Genomic DNA, 24,207 nt, shown 5'->3' on the forward strand with positions numbered 1-24,207 from the left:
GCAAAATAACTTATACTGTAAAACATCGATACTGAACGCTTGTTTTTGTACTTCAGCAGAAGACTAATAAGTTGGTGCGCCCCCTTGTTTTTAAATTGAACGAGTCCTGATTGATTTGAGTTGCTTGTCAAGGGTGAACGCTAAAAAGGTTATTGTGTTTTTACTACAACGCTGCTGAATTCTACAAAGAAATGTCTAATGCTGGCTATCGTTAGTCTCAGACTGACTTTTAATAATTCAGAAAATCATTGCATTTCCTCGTAGACCACTTTGTAAAATGTCACACTACTCTAGTCCTCGTGTTCTAGGTGGAAATCCGTCCTGTTTTGGGGGCGGTGGGTTTGTGCGTGTGTGTGTCACTTCATAGAGATCCATGCTGTTGCCATGGAAACACTCACATAAAACAAAACCTAGAGGTATTTCTGAATGTTATTCCATGCTACACCAAGAGCACAATCCAACATTGACCAAACTAAGCTGTTTTCACTGGCTGTTCTTTTGACCTTCATTTTTTATATAGGATGGTCATCTTAAATATGGATGCAGCTGGAGGTAGTTTTGTGTGTGTGTGTGTGTGTGTGTGTGTGTGTGTGTGTGTGTGTGTGTGTGTGTGTGTGTGTGTGTGTGTGTGTGTGTGTGTGTGTGTGTGTTTATCCACAGGTGTAGAAATGATGATGTGCCCAGACGTTTGGTCCAGCCTGGTTTCATGTAATTCCTTGATGGATGGTGGCTGACAGCAGTGAAAACAGACTGTCAGAGATTGTGTTTGGAACAGGAAGAGGTGGAAATGTGTCAGATTGATGCTCCTGGGATAGAATCTGAATGTTATTTGATTCACTCCAAGCAGCACAGCGAGGGCAGACCCACGTCAGATCCTGCTGATTTTCTACTCAATATGACGTAGGAATGACAATGCCCAAAAGCTTGAATAGTTTAATTGGGTTTGCATTTTAATTAGTGTGTAAATACACAATGTGAAATTCAGCCCGTTAATAAAAGTTGTTTGGCCTCATTGTAACATGTAGTGGTAATCCATACTCCCTCTGACATGTGCTGTGGTTTGTTTATAAAAGGTGGCAGAGGCAGTGGGTAATGCTGAGTGCACACTTGTCAGTTTGATAGATGGATGGGTGGCCAGAGGAACAATTGATCGGGCGAAAAAGAACAAGAGGAAACATGAGGAGCCCATATCTACCCTTAATATAACCAATAAAACATCACAATATCAAACAAACAAAAATACCCCCCAAAAATCAGCGCTATTAATAAAATGTAAATTATTTTATCAGGTAAACAAACACTAAAAAATTTGATTGATGTGCAGATGTTTCATTCTGTAGTATTACAGACAACATGTCATTAAGAGGCTTTTTATTTAGCAGACTGTATTGGCTGTGACTAAATGAATCATAACTCGCCATGAGTAATAAGCGACATTGGTCATGAGTGCCTGTTCCCTGCAGCATGAGTCGTTCTGGTCCCCCGTTTCATTTTGAATGAATCAGATCAACTCGACCCTTTACTGGCCCTCAAAGCATTAATTTTATACCTGACATGAATCAGATTCTATCTATGGTTTTTATTGTTTGTTTGCTTTGATATCCATTAGCAGTTGTCTAGTAATGTTGATATAAAACATGCATAGTGATATGAAAGCACTTACACCTACTATTGGCTATGAATGCATACAGTAAAACATTAGGCAGAACTACAGAAGTCTGACACAGACAATCTCTAAACACTACAGTGTTATGCAAAAGTCTTGAGCCACCTCTCATTTCCTTATGTTTTGCTAGGAAATTTTGACATAGGTTTATTGAAACAGTTTGCACAACTCTAACGACCTTGCAAGTCAATAATTTTGGATGACCACCCTTTATTCCTCAACACAGCCTGAACTCTCTTAGACAAGCTTTGTTGTAATTTCTTTAAGAGGTTTTCAGGAGTGATTCTCCAGTCTTACTGAGGAATATATCCAAAGCTATTATTTGTAAGTTGCCTGGTTTTTGTTCTGTTCTATGTCAAGATGATCCCACATTGCTTCTATAATGTTTAGGTCTGGAGCGCTGGGGAAGCTAGTCCATGACTGATAATGTTCCATTGTGTATTTTTGTTTCTATCTAGGTATGCTTTTACTGCATTTGCCATGTGTTTGGGAGTTTGTGCTAAAAAAAGAAAACAGGGATCAATTCTGACAAGCTCCCCAACAGCACTGGCTGAATGCAGTCCCAAACAATGATAAGAGTCTTTGCCGTGTTTTTTACAGATGGTTGTAGATGGTTGTAGATGGGTAAAAGACCGAAAGTTGAGGAACACAACGATATGTGCTGCTGGTAAAGTTTCTGTGCTGCCTTTCCTCATAACAGCCATCCCTCAAGAGTCTCTCCATTTACAGCAATGCGTACGCTGCACACCATAACGGGAATGTTGGGATTGTCCTCGTTGGTGCAAAAATACAGTTTTATACCTGCATGCTTTTTTTCAATATGATATACTTGTAACCCACCGAAAACATTTGGGGCATTTTGAAAGAGACATTACAACATGAGAGACTGCAAACTGTTTTACTGGTCAAAACAGCTGGAACACAGATTAGGTCACAAGCTCAGTCTCTCAGTTAAAAGCAAATATAATGCAGTAGTAAACATGGGCTCTTCCAAATGTTTCTCTTCATAATACCAGCATAAAACTGAGAACTACATATAATACAGAAAAATCTCAATTTCCTTGTTTTACATGTTGCATGTGCAGTATTATTTATGTGTATTTAATGACCATTCTGTTTTTTATTGTGCAGTAAAAATAAATAAGTACATTTTCCCCATATTCGCTGGGTGTAAGTACATATCCATCAGGAGGAAGCACTGCATCTAATGGACACTTTTAAAACGACATGCAACAACCTCTGTGAAACTACTACAAAATAACAAAAATTAAAACTTGTAACTAGAAAAAACCTGAAATATTCACATTCAGCTTTACAAATTCATGTTTAACAGTAGTAGTCCAACATCCAGCAAACAACTACTAATTTTAACTCTGTTTAATTACTTGCAGTTAAATAGTCTCTGACACTGGTCATGTGACATCACAGCAGCATCCATTCAGTAAAATGGATTGCATTCCCTATTGACTTTACACCCCTTTAAATATCAAAACCTAATGTTGGCCTAACTTTACCCAATAATTCAACTTCCACCACTGACAATACTGCATTCCCTTTGCTCCCTCTTGAATTGAGTAAATTGAATTGTTCTCCCCCTCAGCTAAACTCGCTACAAACCTGTAAGATAGGGTAAAGCCTAAATGCTAAGACCCGCACCTCATTTGAGGGCAGGCTGGCTTGGGTGCAGAGTAGTCTTTAGAGACGGGCTATCACTGCCACTTATTGTGGTTATTTGTCAGTGATCCCCCTGATTTTACAGTGAGCATGAATAGACCGCCAGTTGCTGCGGCTTGCCTTCATACCTTGGCTCTGCAATGCTTTTCTGCAGTGAAGTGTGAACATTAAAGTGAATGTGGAGGAGGAGTCCTCACCAGAGAAAGAGTGGTGGGGGTGGGGGGGCGGAGAAAGAGTAAGATACCAGCAACGGGAGGCAGATATCAGTGTGCATTGGTAGAACAGAGGTTTCACAGCAAAGAGTATGAGCATCTCAACAGAAAGGGTCTGGGAGTGTCATTCCTAATCTGAGAGGAGTACTGACGCTTTGGATACTGTCCACCCATCTGGTAGGTTTATCATACTGCATCTGCCTGATCTGCATGCTAATTCTGCTGTTCATGCAGTGTAAACATTCGTATGTATAGAACATTTGCGGTCTATATTTATCAGCATATTTGTATCACCTGATTATAGGATGCAACAATGTTGTAGCCCCTCTGCTGATATTTAAAGTTTGCTGGACATGAAGATTTAAAATGACATACTCTATTCGAGCTCTGTTTCTTATTGATAATGATGTGAAATCCAGTGATGCAATGTCTTCTCTGTGGTCATTATTTTTAGACTCACAATAAAGCCGCATTTGGCAATGTCTGCTTCAGGCTGCCCTACATCCCCATCGCACTTCTATTTTTTCTCTAGCTCTGCTATTTTCATTGCTTCTCCACCGAAAATTCAGTCTGCAGTTCAACCACAGTCTGTAAATTTCACAACCTGTTAGGTACTGCACGCTCTGCTATGAGACTATCAAACTCGTGTATACGGGTCTCTGTTTTCTGCGATTCCACTGAGGCTTAAACATGTTCCCTGCTCAGTGGAGTCTTAGCCAAGATATCCCTCTGCAGTTGGAAATGTAATATCAGCCCCAACTACCTTTCCTAGTGGGAAAGAAGGGGACTCATCTTCACCATGCTTGAGAAAGTTAAAGCCTGGCATGAACTCAAAGCTGTGAGGAAAATACCTCTGCAGCAACAACCAGCTGATATTATACTCCTGTCTCTTTGTAAGGTTAATGAGGATATATTACTTTATCTCCTCTCACGACGTTAAGTTCCACTTACTTGCCACTGACTGTAATCAGTATATCTCCTAATTTTGCTCTGTCACAATTTTGATTATGTGGATGTAGATGGCAGTACAGTGTAATACCCAAAGGATGCTGAATGTTTAATAGCAATGTTCAATAATTAATCTTCAGCTTGCTGAGGACTGATACATAAAAGCAAAAAAGGCTGAGAGTGAGTCAAAGTAAGCCACAACATACGACGATTTATTATCTGCATTAACAGCATTTTTTTTTTCATTTTGATTTTGCTTCCCTCTCTTTAAAAAAACAGAAGATTGATTTCTTCATAATTTATAAGGAGACTGCCAAATTAAAATCCACTCTGTCCATTTGCAGTCAGAACGTGTCCATGCTGTAATTTCACCCAAGCTCAGTGATTTCTTTTACAAGCAGTTTTCTGCTACCACAGACTCGAAGCATTAATCATTCACCACGTCTTTCATAAAAAAAATTGATTAAGGTAGGATAATGAGCAACCTTTATTCACATCGCTTCAATTTAGTCCAACTGTTTTCCTTCTTTAGGGCGATTCCAGTTTCAGGAAGGGCGATCGTGGCTCAAAGAGTTGAGTGTTCATCTTGTAACCGGAAGGTTGCCGGTTCAAGCCCCGGCTCGGACAGTCTCGGTTGTTGTGTCCTTGGGCAAGACACTTCACCTACCACCTACTGGTGATGGGCCGATGGCGCAATATGGCAGCCTCGCTTCTGTCAGTCTGCCCCAGGGCAGCTGTGGCTACAACTGTAGCTTGCCTCCACCAGTGAATGAATGAATAGTGGAGTTGTAAAGTGCATTGAGGGCCCTGAAAAGTGCTATATAAATGCAATCTATTATTAAAAATGTTTTTTCTTCTTCTTTTCTTTTGATTTTGATGTTTGTAGTTTGAGCTTGGTAGACAAAGATGGGTGTCAACAAATATGTGGATGGTTTTCTGTCTTTAGTCGCTTTCATGGCCGGGCATAACAATCAAATAAATAAATTGTTAAGAAAATAATAATCTGTTCAAAATATCGGCTTTATGTGTGTTTTTTATTTTGCTCAAATTGAATGGCATACTCTACAAAAAAAAAAAAAAAAAAAAACGATTAAAAGGAAAATATTGACTTTTTTAAAATATTTTTTCAGCCCATCCTTAAAAGATGATAAATCATTGATTTCTTTTGTGATGTCTTATTAGGAACCAATGTCAGTGTTTTCTTGAAGTTCACTCAGTAGAAAAATTAGTATTCCCAATAGCTGGAAGCAGTGTATTTGTTTCCAGCTACCTATAATGGTACTCAGAATTTTCTGAATTAAATATTTATGGCCCAAAAGGACAAAGCACACAAAGCAAACTCTAGGCTCTTATGTACTCAGCAAGCATTTTTTTTTTTTTTTTTGGCCTGTCCCGTTTGGCTCTTTTGCCATCAGAATTGTTGTCTAAAGGCAAAGAAAGAAGCCCAACGGATTTACTTTACCAAACTGACCATCCCAGCCTTGCCGTAATGGTCCATTTGATTCACCTTTTGTTTATTTTATTTTCACTTACTGAATACGAGACAGACTTGACTGGGGGAAAGAAGGGGAGAAAGAAAGAGGGAAAGAGAAACAGCTGAGAAGAGGGACGGGGGAGAAGGGCAAAAGACAAAAACCAACAGAACGGGCAGAGAAAAAAAAATGCATATATCAATCACCTGGATCACCTGCTGAGAAAGAAAAAAGAAAGCAAGCAGAAGAGAACAAGAGTAATAGAATAAACAACATCACAATGATATATGGGAATATGACAGTAAATACTAAATGTTAAACATTATTGTGCAGCACATAAGATCAACAGAACACAGTGTGCTTTGAGGTAGGAGCCAAAAAGGGTGTAGTTTGTGGGTGTGATCACCCGTGTGTACACCTGTGAGCATGGACGCGCTTGTTTTTTGTTTTTTTAAAAGGTTCCTTCATGTAATAATCTGCTAGAGGGTGTGGGGGGGCCACAGCCCCGTCCTCCAGGGCGTGAAGCAGGTGTGGAGGAGATCAAAACTCCAGACATCCAGAGGCCCCCAGAACACAAGAGACCAAGGAAGACCAACAGAGGGGCAGCTGCGCCACTGTCCCGGAAAGAGCTGAGGAGAGTCCCAGATGAGGGCTCACCCAGCAGCCGCGGAGCAGAAGCCAGGGGGAGTTGCAGTGACGCGCCCGTGAGCTCCGCCGGCAGCCAGCTGCGCCTGAGTGACCGAGCCCCAGGCCGAGAGGCCGGGGGCACCCCACCTCCAAAGTGGCCCGAGCGAGCCCCAGGCTCCAGGCCCCGATAAGCGGCCGCCAAGGAGTGAGCAGGTGTGTACCTGGACGCCCATCCCCGGACACAAAGAACCACCAATGCACCGATGTCTGAGGGGGTCCGCCACTGGCAGGGGAAGTGGTGGTAGGGGGAGATAGGCCTCCAAACCTTGGAGGGCCTGAGATGTCCCCAGAGAGGTGGCGCCTGACACCCAACCTGACATATAGACACAGACATACAGGCTCACACAGATACAAACATCCATTCCCACCCTCATGCTCTCATATGCACTTACTCCACACTCAACCAACGTGGAGACAGACATAAAGAGACGTTGTACACACGATCACACTCCCCAAGCGTACTCTACAAACCGGGTCTAGGTGCCCCCGCCCCTGGAGGGGGGAACTGCACCCAGACCCAGGTGGTGTTTCCCTTTTCCCTGCGGTGGGGGGAGGCAGACCGCCCCGACTCCGCAGCAGCAGGAAGGCTCCACACTCCAGACCGCAGTCGGACGGCCAACTCCTCCTCCTAGTCCTAGCCCCCCTGCTCCAGCAGGTCGCAGAGAACGGGGGTGAGAGAAGACTCCGAACCTCCCTCCACCCGCTCATTGTAATGTTGATGCATGTGTGTTCTAAGGTGCATTTAAAACCCAGGAGGGCTTGGAGCTACCTGCCAGAGAGCAGCAGGTAAGCGCATGGTCCCTCCTGCTAGCCCTCAATGTCTACGTGTATTTAAAATTGAGAGGTGGGCAACGATGCCAGGGGTGGGGTGTACACCCTGATGGTACTTTGGACTCCGTGTATCGTGCCCACCCCCAAGATCCTATATGTATGTGTAATGAGAGTGTGAGTAATGTGAATGTCTAAGTTGTGGGATAAAATTGAGGCAGAGGCAGCCAGAAGGGGACGGGGGGGGGGGGGGGGGGGGGTAGCCTCCTCTGCACCCTGGTGACATACCCCTACTCCAAGGCCCTGCATGTGTGGGTGGTTGTGGTGGAGCGGGAAGAGGGAGGCAGCTGGAGATGGGGAGGGAAGGAAGGGAGGGGCAGGTGACCCCTCCCTGGGGCCAGCTCCCCCGCTGACCCCAGTAGGCACCCCCATACTCCGCGACCCGCCAGGGAAAGGGGGCCCAGGCCCATCCAGACCGGGCCCAGTGCAGCAGCGCCGCCCGGCCCCACAGAGCCCGGGACAGTCCACCCAACCCCACCACAGAGAAAACTGCACCCACCCCACCATCCACTCATCTTCCAGACTACATAAGACAATAAACACCCAGGCTGAGATCTTCCTCCACCTCTCCTGTATCTCCCCCTCCTGCAGAGGCAGCTCCTGAGGAGAGGAAAGCTCCTGCAAGATGTGACAATCTCCCCCACCAGTTGAAGAGCCCCCCAGGTGGCTCGACGCACCGGCGGCACCCTGCTCCAGGGCTGGGCCCCCATGCACCCACCCGCCCACAACCCCGGCAACACACCAACCAGGACCCAAGCCCCCGAGGCCCGGTCCGGGTCCCAGCCCAGAGACGGAGCGCCCCCAGAACCTCACGCCCATCCCGGACCCACCCAGGGGCAGCCAGGCTACCAGGTCAGTAACCCACGTCCGTCAGCACAGACCCTCCCCTAGCCCCGCTGCACGCAGCCGCGAGGAAACAGTCACCGGAGAGCCAACAGAGCCCCTAACCGGACATGACCGCTACCCCGGGTTGAGCCCCCCAAGGAAGATGCCTCCGGGGAACCCCCCCGACGCCCTAAGCCTGTCCCTACCCCCACACCAATCACAACAGTGAAGGCGGGACCAAACTATGACCCCCCACCCCCACTAGGTGATGGAGCTGATCAAAGGAGCCCAGAGCAATTGATCTGATGTGGTGGCAGAGGCTGTGTCAAGTCTAATGTAATCTAATAGATAATTTCTATATTGGTTAGAATTAAGATTATTTTTATTTTTCCAGTTCATGAGGACTGTTTTCTTGGCTATGCATAGGGCAGTGAAAACCATATGGGCGATATTCTTTTCTGAAGTGACATTATCTAAGCTGCCCAGTAGACACACTAAGGGGGAAGTTGGAATGTTACATTTCAGACACTTCGATAAGTCTTCACATATCTCGCGCCAAAACTTCTGAACTGGTGGACAGAACCAAAGAGCGTGGATATAATTGTCCGGTGAATTGGTTTGGCAGTGTGAGCAGTTGTTGGTAGACGAAAAGCCCATCTTGAACATCCGATGACCTGTATAGTGCACTCTATGTAATATTTTGTATTGAATTAATTGAAGACTGGGATTTCTAATTAGATGAAAGGTTTTTAAGCAAATCTGAGACCAGAAGTTTAGGTCTAAGTTAACTGATAAATCCGCTTCCCATTTTGCAATAGGAAGTGATATTGATTCATCTGTTTTAGAAAGCATTCTGTATATTTTGGATAGTAATTTGGGGGGTTTAAGAGTAAGAAATTGAACCACACTTGGTGGTGTTTGTAGTTCAACTTGACCCGGTTTAAATTTCTTTTTTACTATGGATTTAATTTGTTGATATTCTAAAAATCTTTTCTTGTTGATCCCATATTGTGTAACTAGTCCGTCAAATGAAATAAATTCTGTTCCTTCTAGTATATGTTCTAAATATTTGATTCCTTTATCACTCCAATCTGAAAAGTTTATCATATTATTGTTTTGTAATATGTCAGGGTTGTTCCAGATAGGTGTACGTTTGCATGGGATTAATGAAGACGCCGTCAATTTTAGAAACTCCCACCATGCTGTCAGAGAAGAGCTGATGTTGATGCTTTTAAAGCATTCTTTTTAATGACAACCAGAAGCTAATAGTATTATTAAATGACAGCTGGGAATAATAATAATTAAAAACAGCTGATTAAACATTTTTATCTAGCTGAAATCAGACAAATAAAAGGGCTTGAATAAAACATTTGGAGACTACCTCATGTATGTCTCACTAAGTCACAATTAAGAGCACTTCTTTACTTTCAAGTCCTTATTTTGCGCCACTTGTCACAAAACAATTTACCAAAAATGGCCGAAAGTGCACCCTGATTTCACTGGAGACATCACTTTATGAAACTGCAGCACATCACAAGCTCTAATATGATATTGTTGCTGGTCAAAAACTGAAAGAAACACAAAGAAAAAAAAAAAACTCTGCTCACCATTTGTCATCATGAACAGATGATCCCTTCTGATGTAATCTTCCTGAGAGCAAATCCCCTCAAGCAGAGATGAGCTTCTGGTCTTCTGATTTTCACAGAGTGATTTTGCCGGTGAGCATTGCAAAAATTCCTTGAATTACAAAGGAGAATTACTCAATCAGCACCTGTTAATGGATTGATCCACTAAACTGAAAACCACCTGCTTCATATTCAAAACCAGCAGCTGTGATGTATGATTAAACAGCAGCAAACTGTTAACTGCAAGTCTCCCATACATGAATAAGCCTAGAAAGATTAATAAAAATACTTAATGCTGTGATAAAGGGAATAAAATAAGCAATACCACTGAAATTCATCCTGTAACATTTAAAAGCAAAATTTCTTGCAATTAAACACTCAAAATATTCCCAGTACATCTGTCAAAAACATCATCCAATTAAAAGCAGCCTTTCATTGTTGTCTCATTAATACATGTAACATGAGCCAACTAGGGATTATTTGGATGAAAAAATCCTCTGGTGCATGCAGCCTTTTTTTGCATACTCTGAAAAGTTGTAAATAACTTGTCAAGAAACTACCTCTTCATCATATTGTCAACATCGACCACCAGTGCATAAGCCGATAAGAAAGGGTTTGGCTCGGACAACAGTGTTATCAGTTAATGGGATTTAAGACGTACACAGAAGTGACTCTAAAACCACCAAGATAGTGGTGTCTAACATTTGTCTCCTTTCTTCTCTCATTCCAGACCTGCACAATGTCAGACTTTGAGGATTTCACCTGGCCGGGAGGGCAGGCCAATGTATCTGAAAGCTATCAACTGAACCCCACCAGTGTGATTGTGTCAGTGGTCTTCTCTCTCATATTCCTGCTCGGCACCATTGGCAACAGTTTGGTGCTCGCTGTACTGCTGCGAAGCGGACAGGTCGCGTACAACACGACCAATCTGTTCATACTCAACTTGAGCGTGGCTGACTTCTTCTTCATCATCTTTTGCGTTCCTTTCCAAGCTACCATCTACTCTCTGGAGGGATGGGTATTCGGTTCCTTCATGTGCAAAGTCGTCCACTTCTTTATCAACCTTACCATGTACGCCAGCAGCTTCACATTGGCCACCGTGTCTGTTGACAGGTATTGCTTCAAAATACTTGTTTTGCTGAAATACCGAACATCTAAAGCAAATTTCACCCACAAAGAACAGAAAAATTAGCAAATTATCATATTTAAGAATCTGAAATCAATCATATTTGTTCTATTTGCTTGATAAATGCATAGCCTATATATAACATCTCCCATTTGTGGATAACATTTTGAAGTGAAGTTTGCTATGTTGGCTATTGCCACTTCGTTGTTATTGCTCTTATTTTTCTATCAGCTAAGGCTAGCTAAGACTAGCTAGCTTGGTTAGCAACATGCCTTGCAATACTCTGTTTTATTAAACAGGACGATCATTTTGGCTAACAAGAAAAAGAAAACACAATCGAACCACCTACGTTTCATTTAGCAGATCTACCACCGAAGTCTGAGCCACAGCAATTTAAGCATTTGCTGTATTTCTTTGTCTCTATGTTTGTGCTTGGATATATCACCCAAAATGATATTATTCATTACTAATATTCTATTAATCAAACTATGAGTAGCTGTTGGTCATTTTCTTGGTGTCAACATAAATTTTCAGGGAACTCAGGTGGCACATACTTTTTAACACAAAAAAATGGATCTGAAATTAAAATAAACCTAATTAATCACACACTCACATATTTCTCTTTAATCTAGAAAATATTAGCCTCAAGCTTGTTGTACACAGAAATTACTTCCATCAAATCAACAGCTATAGCTGTGTCTCTCACAGTCTGTCCTTTATTGTTAAACTCTAAATGTAGGCATTTGGATATTGCACAAAACATGTTAAAAGCCGACATGTTCTTTCTCTAACATCTAAGACATTCAGTGTCTTTGATGCCAATGTGTATTGCCAGTGCTTTCTAGCGTCTTATATCTAAGAGAAAGGAGAAGAGAAAAACAAGCAAGGGCATGGATTATTAATGTAAGGAAATTATTTAATGCAAGGACATAAATTTATTAAAGAGAGGAAATGAGAAGGATATTGAGGGCACAAATATCTGGGCTCAAATACAAATTTAGTTTAAAGGTGGGATGAAAAATGCCTGTGTAAATGATGAAAAATGTGATATTCCACCTGCCACATTGCAAATATGACAACAAATATAGTTTTAAATAAAGGAAGAAAAAAATACATCAATCTGCCAAGATTTTGGGAAAAACTGAACGACTGAATCCATTGTTTTTCATTTCTAGGACATACAATAAGCCTTCAAAACTCCCTAAGGAAAGCATTGAGAAAGCTTTTATTTGCATGGTCACGCTGTTAATTTTTTTGTTGTGCTTTATTTTGTTTACTCTCCCGCAATGTCTGCGAAATATTACACATTTAATTGGTCACAAATGCATTTTTCGCATCTGGAGTTTAAACATGGACTCCAGAAGCTAAAAATTATATCCCTCGGAGAATAAGCCGTAAGCCATCATTATAGCTGTTGGGCAGCAATAATCAGTCAATATGAGCTGTAAGTGTGCAGCTGCCCTCTCCAGCAGACCCCTCTGTTCACACTGGCTGTGTTTACACTCCAGAGGATTCAATAGTCATTTCCCCCTCAGTGTGGAAAAGAACAGTAACACCTGAGTCGGGAGGGTAATGAACATGTCCTGTCTTCTTCCTTTGTCTTTCACTGATTATTAAGGAAAAACAAAACAAAAACAGCAACATCGCATAGAAAAAGCTAACTGTTACAGTTTACACCAAGAATCCCCAGCAGAAATTAAGCCACAGATAAGCCTGGGGGAATAGCAGCACTGACACACACACACAGACAAAACGGTGTAAAGGGATGACTTGCTGCTGAATGTGCTATCTGCAGGCAGATAATATGTATTCTCTGATTTTATGGTGCAGAATTATGTATTAAAAAAGGCTCACAGATGAATCATTCATAAATGTTGTTTCTGTTTAAATTTAGTAAAACATTATTTGGATACATAAAGAGTTCATTTCTGCCATGAGCGCATAAACAGACCCATTTGTTTTATATTAATCCTTATAAAGATAATTCAATTTAACTAAAGAGTAATGTCTGAATACTTGTAGTTTTCAAAACCACTGAGGTATCAAGTTACCAGCAGGTTCAAAGTGACTGCTTTTTGAATTTAATGTAAAACACCGTGGCCCCAATTCACTGAGCTTTCAAAAACCAGAAAGGCTGTTTTCTCAGTTTCTACTGGGCTTTCTGAAGTGTCCTACAAATGTGAAAAGCAAGGACATGGACATTTTGTTTTCTGAGAATTCCTGCCTTTGGCAAAATCAGAATCAGAATCAGAAAGGGTTTTATTGCCAAATGTTGAGCAGGTTTACAACATTAGGAAATTGCTGCGGTGCTTCAGTGCAAACATACTGTCATAAAAATATAAAAATAAGAATAAGAATTAAAAGTGCTAAGTGGATAGATATATACATGATATATACATGAGTGCAGGTGGTGATCAGTGCCAAACATGGAATGATGCAGTGAACACAGCGTAGGGTCATGTGTTAGTGGTGGGAACAGTCATACGGTTATTGTTCATGTGTCCGACAGCAGAGGGGAAGAAACTGTTCTTATGGCGAGAGGTTCTGGTGCGAATGGACCGGAGCCTCCTGCCTGAGGGGAGCAGGTCAAACAGACTGTGTCCAGGGTGAGAAGGGTCAGCTGAGATCCGAGCTGTACGCCGCAGTGTCCTGGAGGTGTACAGGTCCTGCAGAGATGGGAGTCTGCAGCCAATCACCTTCTCAGCAGAGCGCACAACACGCTGCAGTCTCTGTTTGTCCCTGATAGTGGCTCCAGCGTACCACACGGTGATGGAGGAGGTGAGGATGGACTCGATGATTGCAGTGTAGAATTGCATCATCGTCCGTGTTGGCAGGTTGAATTTCTTCAGCTGCCTCAGGAAGTACATCCTCTGCTGGGCTTTCTTAATGACGGAAGTGATGGTGGGCTCCCACTTCAGGTCCTGGGTGATGGTGGTACCCAGGAAGCGGAACGAGTCCACAGAGGTGATGGGGGTGTCAGTCAGGATGATGGGGGGGAGTGGAGCTGTGTGCTTCCTGAAGTCCACAATAATCTCCACTGTCTTCTGGGCATTCAGCACCAGGTTGTTGTGGCTGCACCAGGACACCAGACGTTCAACCTCCCTCCTGTAGGCAGACTCATCCCCGTCCGAGATGAGTCCGATAACGGTGGTGTCATCTGCAAACTTGATTAGCTTGACAGACTGGTGGGTGGAGGTGCAGCAGTTGGTGTACAGGGAGAAGAGCAGAGGAGAAAGAACACAGCCCTGAGGGGAGCCGGTGCTGATGGTCCGGGAGTCCGAGACATTCTTTCCCAGCCTCACATGCTGCTTCCTGTCCGTCAGGAAGTCAGTGATCCACCGGCAGATGGGATCAGGCACATTCATCTGGGAAAGCTTGCCTCGGAGATGGTCTGGAAGGATGGTGTTGAAGGCAGAGCTGAAGTCCACAAACAGGATCCTGGCGTAGGTTCCTGGGGAGTCCAGATGCTGCAGGATGAAGTGTAGGGCCATGTTGATGGCGTCATCTACAGACCTGTTGGCTCTGTATGCAAACTGCAGGGGGTCCAGGAGGGGGGCCGTGAGGGTCTTGAGATGGGAGAGAACTAGGCGCTCAAATGACTTCATGACCACAGATGTCAGAGCCACGGGTCTGTAGTCATTTAGTCCAGTGATCCTAGGTTTCTTGGGGACAGGGATTATGGTGGAGGACTTGAAGCAGGCAGGCACATGGCATGCCTGCAGTGAGGAGTTGAAAATGCCAGAAAACACTGGGGCCAGCTCGTTTGCACAGTGTCTGAGGGTGGCAGGAGACACACCGTCTGGGCCGGGAGCTTTTCGAGCATTCAGACTCTTAAACTGCTTCCTCACATCTGCTTCATGAATATGAAGAGTTGTGGTGGGAGGAGGTGGTGTGAAATCCTCTTTTGTGTGGGGTGAGGAGGGGGGTGTTGCAGGTGAAGTGATTGAAGGTGGTGATGGCTCTATGGAGGGGGGAGAGGTGGGGGAATGAGTGTCCAAAGTGTCTCTATTGTTGGGGCCGTTGGAGGTGTGAAGGCTGCCTGATGGCTCGTCAAAACGGCAGTAAAAGTCGTTAAGGGTGTTGGCCAAGAGCAAGTCGTCAGTGGAGTGGGGGGTTTTAGGCTTGTAGTTGGTGATATTCCTAAAACCTTTCCACACAGAGGCCGAGTCATTCTCTGAGATCTGCTGCTGCATCTTCTCAGAGTGCTGATGTTTAGCAATGTCCACTTCTTTAGTGAAAATACTCCCTTGGAGAACATATAACACATAAAGCAGCATGTTAAATATGCCAAATATTTAAAGGCTAACCAACCAAGAAATGATGAGGTTCCAACTGCAGAGATAATATGTGATAATCAGTATGCTGTAAGATTATTGAAAGAGACAGCTTTTATTGAAAGCATCATAGTGTCTTGTGGGATTTGCGCCTTCATCTCCTACCTGCTGAGTAAAATCAAAAGCACAGCACCAAGCATGTTTTCTGTTATTCCTGCTGTTTTACAATTTATGCAAGTTCGTCTTACTGAAAAAGCCTAAAAGCCCTCTCTCTGGATATTACTGTCTCTAAGGTGTCTTATTCAGTAGAACCAACAAACAGCAGTGGAGTAAGTGAATGATTACCAGTCAACCACAAAACTTCAGTGTGAGTGAATTCATTGTGAATGTATAGGTGGCACTACTGTTACAATAATACCTACTCAAAGGATCCAACTGCACTGCTCAAAAAATCAAAGAGACACTTTTTAATCAAGTCAGTTAAAATTCTGGGATACTGATCTGGTCGGTTAAGTAGCAGAGAGGGTGGTTAATCAATTTCAGGTGCTTTGTTGTCAATGAAATTACTTAGAGATGCACTAGAGGGGACATTTTTCCCTACACATCTTTTCTGACTCTTTTTCAGTCTCGTTTTACATTTGGCTGCGGTCCCTGTTGCTGCTGGTGGTATGAGGCGATGCCTGGGGCCTACAGAGATCACACAGGTAGTCCAACTCCTCCAGGATGGCACTTTAATATGTGCCATTGCTGAAAAGTTTGATGTGTCTCCCAGCACAGTCAAGCACAAGAGCATGATATTCCAGGCAGTTACTCTAGGAGCATTAGATAGGGCCGTAGAAGTTCCTTAAGCCATCAGAGGGTCGGTATCTGCTTCTTTGTGCAAGTAAGAATAAGATGAGCACACCCAGAGCACTACAAAATGACCTTCAGCTGGACACTTGAGTGAATCTCTCTGACCAATCAGAAATAACTTAAGATTTCCTCATTGTCCAGAACTGTGTAGCCCAGTTGGCATTTGCCATAGAATACCAAAACTAGCAAGTCCACCACTGGCACCCTATCCTTTCCCACAGCAGGTGGGTGAGCAAATGGGACATACATGAAGGAAGTCATGGAGAACGTTATGCTCCCTGTAACATTGTTCAGCATGACCATTTTGTGGATGGGTCAGTGATGGTCTGACTGCACTGGTTTGTGTCCTGGGTTCCTCCTGGTATGTGACAATGCCCAGCCTCATGTGGTGAGAGTATGTAGGCAGTTCTCGGAGAATAAAGGAACTGATATCATTGACTGGCCCCCACACTCGCATGACATAAATCTAATAGAACACCTGAGGGTCCTGGTCCATATCTGGGAGGAGGATCCCACAGGACACCGTGCATTATCTCTTTAGGAGCACGCCCCAATGTTGTTATGCATCCATACAAGTACATGTGGGCCTTACAAGCTACTAAGTACCTGTTTGAGTTGCTGCAATGAAGTTTCAGTAAAATGGATAAATGTGTCACATCATTTTATCCTCTGTGATTTTCAGTGTCTTCAGCCCTCTATAGGTTGATTTTTGATCAAATAATGTGGCATCCTTTCATTCATAATACACTATCCAGTTCATATTAGTGTAGATTTCATTTTTGTTCCCAATTGAGATCTGATTTATTTTCAAAGTGTTTCTTTAATTTTTTTAGTGCTGTATTGGAAAATATGCCAAAAAGCTGGTATCTTTACTATAAATCTCTGGATTTATAGTACAATCACACTAGGGAAAATTGTGTTTGAACAATCACATGTGACTGTGTGCAATAAAATTCCATTATTTTGTTGCCTTTGAAATTATTCTTTGAGGAAACTGTTGCTTTCAAGTGACTTTTATAGGTCAAGACAATGATAAAATGACAAGTCATTGATTTCAGCTTCTTGAAGCTCTAGCAGATATTTCACCTTTTATTCCACAAAACTGGTTTTACAGCTTTGGTTATTGGTTATTTTGCAAATTAAGAATAAATATTACAGAATGTAAATCTAATTAAATGTAATGCATTGTTGTCAGTTATATTATCCATGAGTATATACAAGAATTTAGGACACATATGCAACATAATCACACACTCATGTGAGCTGTTTTTCTCCCTTAAGTGCTTTTGATATGTTGACTGTTTTGTATTGTTCTTGTATTATTACAGTTAAAACATTTAAAGTACATTACAGCTATATAGACTAAAGATATGCAGTCACAAGTAATCTTTCACTTTCTACTTTTTAACTTATACAGTTATAAATTCAGACTTAATTACTAAAGTTTTTAACCTGCTGTCCCCATTTTTCTGTATTTTGCAGTCTAGATTACAGCTCAAACATGTTATTTTCTTGTCTTTATAGGTATCTGGCTATTCGCTATCCTCTGCGCTCCAGGGAGCTAAGAACCCCTTGTAATGCTGTGGTTGCCATGGTAGTTATCTGGGGTCTTTCCCTGGTCTTTGCGGGTCCATATCTCAGCTACTATGACCTGATTGATTATGCCAACAGCACTGTGTGTATCCCCGGCTGGGAGGAGCAGAATCGTAAGGTGCTGGATACGTGCACCTTCCTGTTTGGCTATGTCATCCCTGTGCTCATTGTGAGCCTCTCGTACACTCGAACTATCAAGTACCTGTGGACGGCTGTTGACCCTCTGGACGGCATGTCAGAATCCAAGAGGGCTAAACGCAAAGTCACCAAAATGATCATCATCGTCACTGTACTTTTCTGTATATGCTGGCTGCCGTACCACGTGGTGATCTTGTGTTACCTGTATGGAGATTTCCCATTTAATCAGACCACATATGCCTTCAGGCTTCTCTCTCACTGCATGGCCTACGCCAACTCTTGTGTCAATCCCATCGTGTACGCTCTGGTCTCCAAACACTTTCGCAAAGGTTTCAAGAAGGTGTTCAGCTGCATCCTCAGTAAGCATGGGAGAAATAAGGTTCACGTGGTTCATGTAGCCAACACTGTGCCTGGGTTTGAAGCCGGCTCTACGGAGGTGTCACAGATGAACGAGGAGAACGTGCGACAGAATGAATGTGAAATGATCAACAGGCCAGTCGCAGAGCCAAGAGAAGCCACCGTGTCCCTGAATTTGCCCTTTCAGCAGCAGCAGACTTGACAACTGGTTCAGATTGGCTAAATTGGCTCAGCACAGATTGCCTTTTGTGAAAGACGTTGAAGCTAATGTTTAAAAATTTACTATTCATATATTCATATTTTTGATGGCAAAAAAGATGAACAGGGATTTGTTCATATTTGGAGAGACAAGATATTAAGGAGCATAAAGCTAGTCCACTACAGAAATGTATTTGTTTTATCACTTACCTAAACATATATTTTATATCCCAAAACAACTTCCTGTTACTTAGAAAGTTAGAAATGTTTATTGTTAAGCTAAATGAGAAATGTTCTCACTTTCCCCTGTCTTCACTATTTGCCTTAATCATGGTTTGCACTTTACCTCATATTGTCATTTGTCACAATGTTTGAGACTTCATATTGTCCTAACACTTTCTAGGACCAACACAGAACCTGTCCTATAATGTTATGGTATGCTTCACCTGATCCCAAAAAAAAATATTAATACGTTGGCAACTGGGGAGGGAATTTCATGTGAGTCAGCACTATATGCTACTTTTCTGACTTCAAACAAGCTTTTTCATGGAGGATTGGGGTCCCTCTAGAGCTCAGGCATCAAAGTCAGAAATATGGCAATGCACAGCAAAGCAGTGCTCCTCCTCCATATAAAGACCATCTTATGGGATTCATTAGCATTTCCAACACCATGTTCAACTGTAGATTTCGTGTTCAGGTGCTTCGAGCCCTAATATGGCATTTATCCGGCATTAGCTCAATTTTAGCTGCACTATATACAACATTTTGACCTACTTCAACCTCCAAGTCATTAGGGCTCCATAAGTGGAGCAGAATGTTATTTGGATTCATTGTTTTGTATTTTTGCATGAAGATGCTGTTCTGTCTTTTGAAGATATTGACAGGTGGTACATGTTAAGTAAAAATAACATGTTTGGTGTCAGCAAAATTTGATACCAAGCAGTTGTTGGTAGAAATCTTTAAAAAAAAAACTGGGCATAGTTTATTGCTATAATTGTATTTTGTGATTAACAAATTCATGGCATGTTTGGTGTGAAATGCTATATTTAAATAAATATGTTTCTCAAAAGGCATACTTATATATTGAGATTTATGTATTTTAAAATGTATGTATTAAGTGTATTTTATTTGTGTATTTAAAAAACTGTGAACTGGTTATCATACATTTGCTTTATTTTTCCAAATGAAAGCACACCCACAGGGTGTCCCTATTTTGTGTTGCTGTAATACTTTCCCATCCCATCCTATGGTATACAGCTTACTTAAGTATATCTCTGTTGTACATTTTAAGAAAATATATTTAAATAAATATCTATCAAAGTGATTTAAAACAATGTGTATCACACCTAAAAACAAATAAACTATTTTCTGCTGTGAAACTGTACTGAGGTTATTTGTTGTAGCAAAATAAGCTCCAGGAGGTTACCTCGCACACGGTGGAACAGTGGTTAGATCTATTGTCTCACAGAAAGAGAGTCCTGGGTTCAAACCTGTGTGGAGTTTGCATCTTCGTATTTTTTTTTATCAAGGTACTCTGGTTTCTCCTGCCACCAACAAAAATGCTAGGTCAGTGCCATCTGTCTTTGCTTATTTTATACTACATAAGGAGCTCTGTTTAACACTTGAGGTAAATAGAATTCTTTCTTATTTCTCCAATGCAAAAGCAGAAAAAAAAATTCTGCTTTTGCAACACTCACTGTAGCTTTAAACTGTTTGTGTTGAATATCTTCAAATGCTCTTCTTGTCCACTCAGCGAAGAAATATTTCATTTACTGCGAAGCTTACTTCATAAAACTTAGCATTAAGCAGCTCAAAGAATATTTAACATCTAGGCCATTCAACTGAACATGAGTAGGTGCTTAAAATTAGAGCCATGCAAAATTTCCCCGCCATACTTGGTAAACTGTCTGAGTTAGAGGTTTGTGAAGTAAACGGGTAAATGTTCAACAGCCACAAAAAAGCTCTGTAAAGGATTTTCTGTAGATTTTTGTCAGATCTAGTGATTGGTCTGCTATTGTAAAACATTTTTGATACAAAATCCACAAAAAGAGTATGCATTTTGTCCCTATCTATACTGCAAATGACTGTTTTTGAAAAATAACAACAAATCTGATTGTAAGATTATGTTTGGAATGTATGTTTTGAGAAATCTATTAGTAATCCAAAATATTTTACTTAATATTCTTAATTATGCAATGATGGTTATATTAGCTGCTGTATTCAGCTTTGTGAACCATTTTTACATACAATGGGGAGTTCTGGACGTATTGCTTTTTATAATCCTTTAGTGAAAGGAGTATTACCAAACTATGAAAAAGCAGAAAAAAAAACTTTCCCCATCAGTTTTATCTGGACTAATATTTCTTTATTGAGGGTTAATGTTCAGTTTAAATAACCGACTTTAAGTAGCGCAGTTTACATTGTGTTCAACCTCTTATAATGCATTAAAAATCAGGTGTCCGTTAGTGGCTGTCAGCTCTCCATTATCAAGGCTTTTATTGTTAACATGCTAAAGGAGTTTTTTAAATCATCAACCTGCACACTAATTTCTCTATATTAAACATGTTGGGCAAGCTTATCTGTAAGCGAAAGCTTACGCAAAGTCTCTTCTCTGCAAATGGTTACTGGACTTCCTGACCAACCGCCCCCAACATGTCCGGCTGGATAACCGCTGCTCATCTACCATCACAATGAACACCGGTGTACCACAAGGCTGTGTGATGAGCCCTTTCCTCTACTCCCTCTTCACCCACGACTGCAGACCTGCTGATGGTTCCAACACCATCATTAAGTTTGCAGATGACACCACGGTGATTGGCCTCATCAGTGACAACGATGAGGCCGCCTACAGGGAGGAGGTGGATCGTCTGGCTGAGTGGTGCGACAGAAACAACCTGCTGCTTAACACCAAGAAGACCAAGGAGCTCATCGTGGACTACAGGAGGAATGCTGACCCACATCCACCCATCCACATTAAGGGGACGGCTGTGGAGCGTGTGAGCAGCTTCAAGTTCCTGGGAGTCCACATCTCCGAGGATCTCACCTGGACGACCAACTGCTCCAAGCTGGTCAAGAAGGCTCACCAGCGCCTCTTCTTCTTGAGGACTCTGAGGAAGAACCACCTGTCCTCAGACATCCTGGTGAACTTCTATCGCTGCACCATCGAGAGCATCCTGACCAACTGTATAACAGTCTAGTACGGGAACTGCTCTGCCTCGGACCGGAAGGCGTTGCAGAGGGTCGTGAAAACTGCCCAGCGCATCGCTGGAGCACCACTTCCTGCCATAAAAGACATCTACAGGAAGCGGTGTCTGAAAAGGGCTGGGAAAATCATCAAAGACCCCAGTCACCCATCACATGGACTCTTCACCCTCCTGCCCTCTGGGAGGCGCCACAGGAGCCTCCGGACTAAGACCACCAGGTACCGGAACAGCTTCTTCCCCACAGCTGTCAGACTCCTGAACTCTGCCTCCTGACATCTGACCCACGTTAAACTCATGGACTGAACATACACACACCCACAATGGACAACTGTACCCTCAAACACAATAATAACATGGACTGAACCACCACTCACAACCACTAGCACTTTATATAGCCTCTGTAGAAACTATCTACACCCTCACTTATCTTAACTGCACTACTGTATAGCTCTGTGTAAATAATCATTCTGTACATTCGATAATCTTTAATCCTACAACTGTTTACAACTTGCATAGTTCCCATTTCTGTATAGCTGTATATCCCAGATTCTGTAAAGCTATTTATTTCATATTCTGTATAGTTTTTCATATTTATATCCTGTTCATATCCTGTACATAGCTTGTACTCACTACAGCCTGTACATACTTATAGTTATAGAATATTCACAACATACTTCATACCGTGTACATTATAACATACCATAATAGACCCATTTCTGTAATATACTCACATATCTATATTATTGCTAATATATATTGTAATATATCTATATCACTAAAGCACTTCTGGATGGATGCAAACTGCATTTCGTTGCCCTGTACCTGTGCATGTGCAATGACAATAAAGTTGAATTCTATTCTATTCTATTCTATTTTTCAGTTTTTTACATTTTTGTTTACTAGCTAATGCTATCTCTGTTTCAACACAAAGCACAGATTATAGATGATCTCAGAGCAGTAAAAGCAGAGTCAGCAGCAGCTTAGCTGGCATGTGAGTCTCCCATCAGTCTCCTCTCAAAGAACAGAGTGTACAAACAACCAGAAAGGCCGCTGACCTCACAGCTTGAGCAGCACCAGCTTTTGTTAAATGAAACAAAACAGATATGGGAACAAAAGATGCAACAGATTTCCAGTGGCTGCCACAAAATATGAATGACGGATGCAAACCAGCAACAAGCTTTAGGATAGATCAGTGGTAGATATGCAAGAACAGGGATTACTTTCAACTTTGTAGGTTTTAATTGATGTCTATGTTTCGATTTCAATGGGCAAGCATTGCTCGGCTTGCTTGCCCTGAAAGAATGCTACTGCTTTTTTTATTTGTACATTTTAGATGAATTCATAGTTAGATATTTTCACTTTATATTGTAGCAGAATATTACTGTTTCACATTTTTTACTTTTGTATTTTAATTTAATTTTGAAGGAGAGTTTCCCAAATGCCGCATGTTAACGTCTTTTCCAGCAAGCTTAGAAACTCAACGGCCCATATCTGTCCTCTTCCACAGGGACAAAAAAATCGATTTGGTTTTCCACTGTGTTCACTTGCTGCTGTATATTGTTAATTACTGTTTTGCTGCTGGAGTAAGAGATATTAACATACACATACAGCATGCCAGAGGAGTTCCCCAAGAGACTACTGCTTCAGTGAAAATAAAGGGCAAAGCCAGAGGCATTACAGGCGATGTTGCATTTTGAATGAAAGCTACTAATGAATCAATGAAGTGGTAAACCAGTCAGTACACTGGAATGTTGTAAAGATGTTGTAGAGGCATTAGGCATTACACTCAAGACTTAGCTGCAGATGTCTGCTGAGCGATCTAAAAGATTTGTTAGGTTCACAATGGTAAGTACATCATGGATAATAAAGTGCAACAAAGACACTGGCTGTATCCCAATTCAGGGTCTGCAGCCTTAAAGTACGCAGCCTCAACGATCCTCAAGGGCCGCGTACTCAAAGACCGCTAAGGCCGGAAGTGCGAGGCTTGTGAAATGGGACGGTCTAGCCTCCGTTGCGCTGCCCAGGTTGCCTAGCAACCATGATACTAACAGCTGGAAACGTTTCATACAGCTTTGTTTAACAGAAATGAAGGAGAAAATCTTTTGTTCATTTGTTTGTTTCTTTCTACATGAGCTTTGATCATTCTCTGTAAGATTAAGCTCAGCTATTGAACGGCGTATATTTTAAAGTAAAGGCTTTAAAATCAAGTTAGTACAAACGTCACTAATGTCACATAACTTTGCCGACATGTGGCCAACAGTAATGTTTTAATGTTCTTCGTTATTAAACATTTGCACATAAATAAGTGACATAATATTCAGTACTTACTTAAAGTTTACTCTTCGGCTGCCCCTCATCCGCCGTTTTTTTTTCAGCAAAATTATCCACACCCACCGCCGCGCTATGCATTCTGGGATATGTTGGGCCACGAAGTCTACACTGCCACAGCCTTAAAATTCAGGGAAATGAAGGACGCATTTCAGGGCCGCATTTCCAGCAGCCTTTGAATTGGGACAGCCTTCGGCGCGC

The 24,207-nt window shown here is 42.1% G+C and overlaps 1 protein-coding gene across 1 annotated transcript; it reads left to right on the forward strand.

Annotated features, from left to right (window-relative positions):
• The first annotated feature begins 3,622 nt into the window (after positions 1–3,622).
• galr2b (galanin receptor 2b) lies at positions 3,623–19,624 on the forward strand. Its single transcript, XM_080905901.1, has 3 exons — positions 3,623–3,729; positions 10,668–11,050; positions 17,714–19,624. Exons 2-3 carry the CDS (start codon positions 10,677–10,679, stop codon positions 18,477–18,479), a joined length of 1,140 nt encoding a protein of 379 aa, XP_080762027.1. The 5' UTR covers positions 3,623–3,729; positions 10,668–10,676; the 3' UTR covers positions 18,480–19,624.
• The last annotated feature ends 4,583 nt before the right edge of the window (positions 19,625–24,207 follow it).

This window comes from Rhamphochromis sp. 'chilingali', assembly GCF_963969265.1.
Source record: "Rhamphochromis sp. 'chilingali' genome assembly, chromosome: 15".
NCBI lineage: Eukaryota > Metazoa > Chordata > Actinopteri > Cichliformes > Cichlidae > Rhamphochromis > Rhamphochromis sp. 'chilingali'.

What these genes read in the sequence shown, in the direction of transcription:
- galr2b (XM_080905901.1), top strand. Translation starts at nt 10,677, where the DNA reads ATGTCAGACTTTGAGGATTTCACCTGGCCGGGAGGGCAGGCCAATGTA. An exon ending in GCCACCGTGTCTGTTGACAG is followed by an intron (nt 11,051 to 17,713) that starts GTATTGCTTCAA and finishes TTGTCTTTATAG; the next exon opens with GTATCTGGCTATTCGCTATC.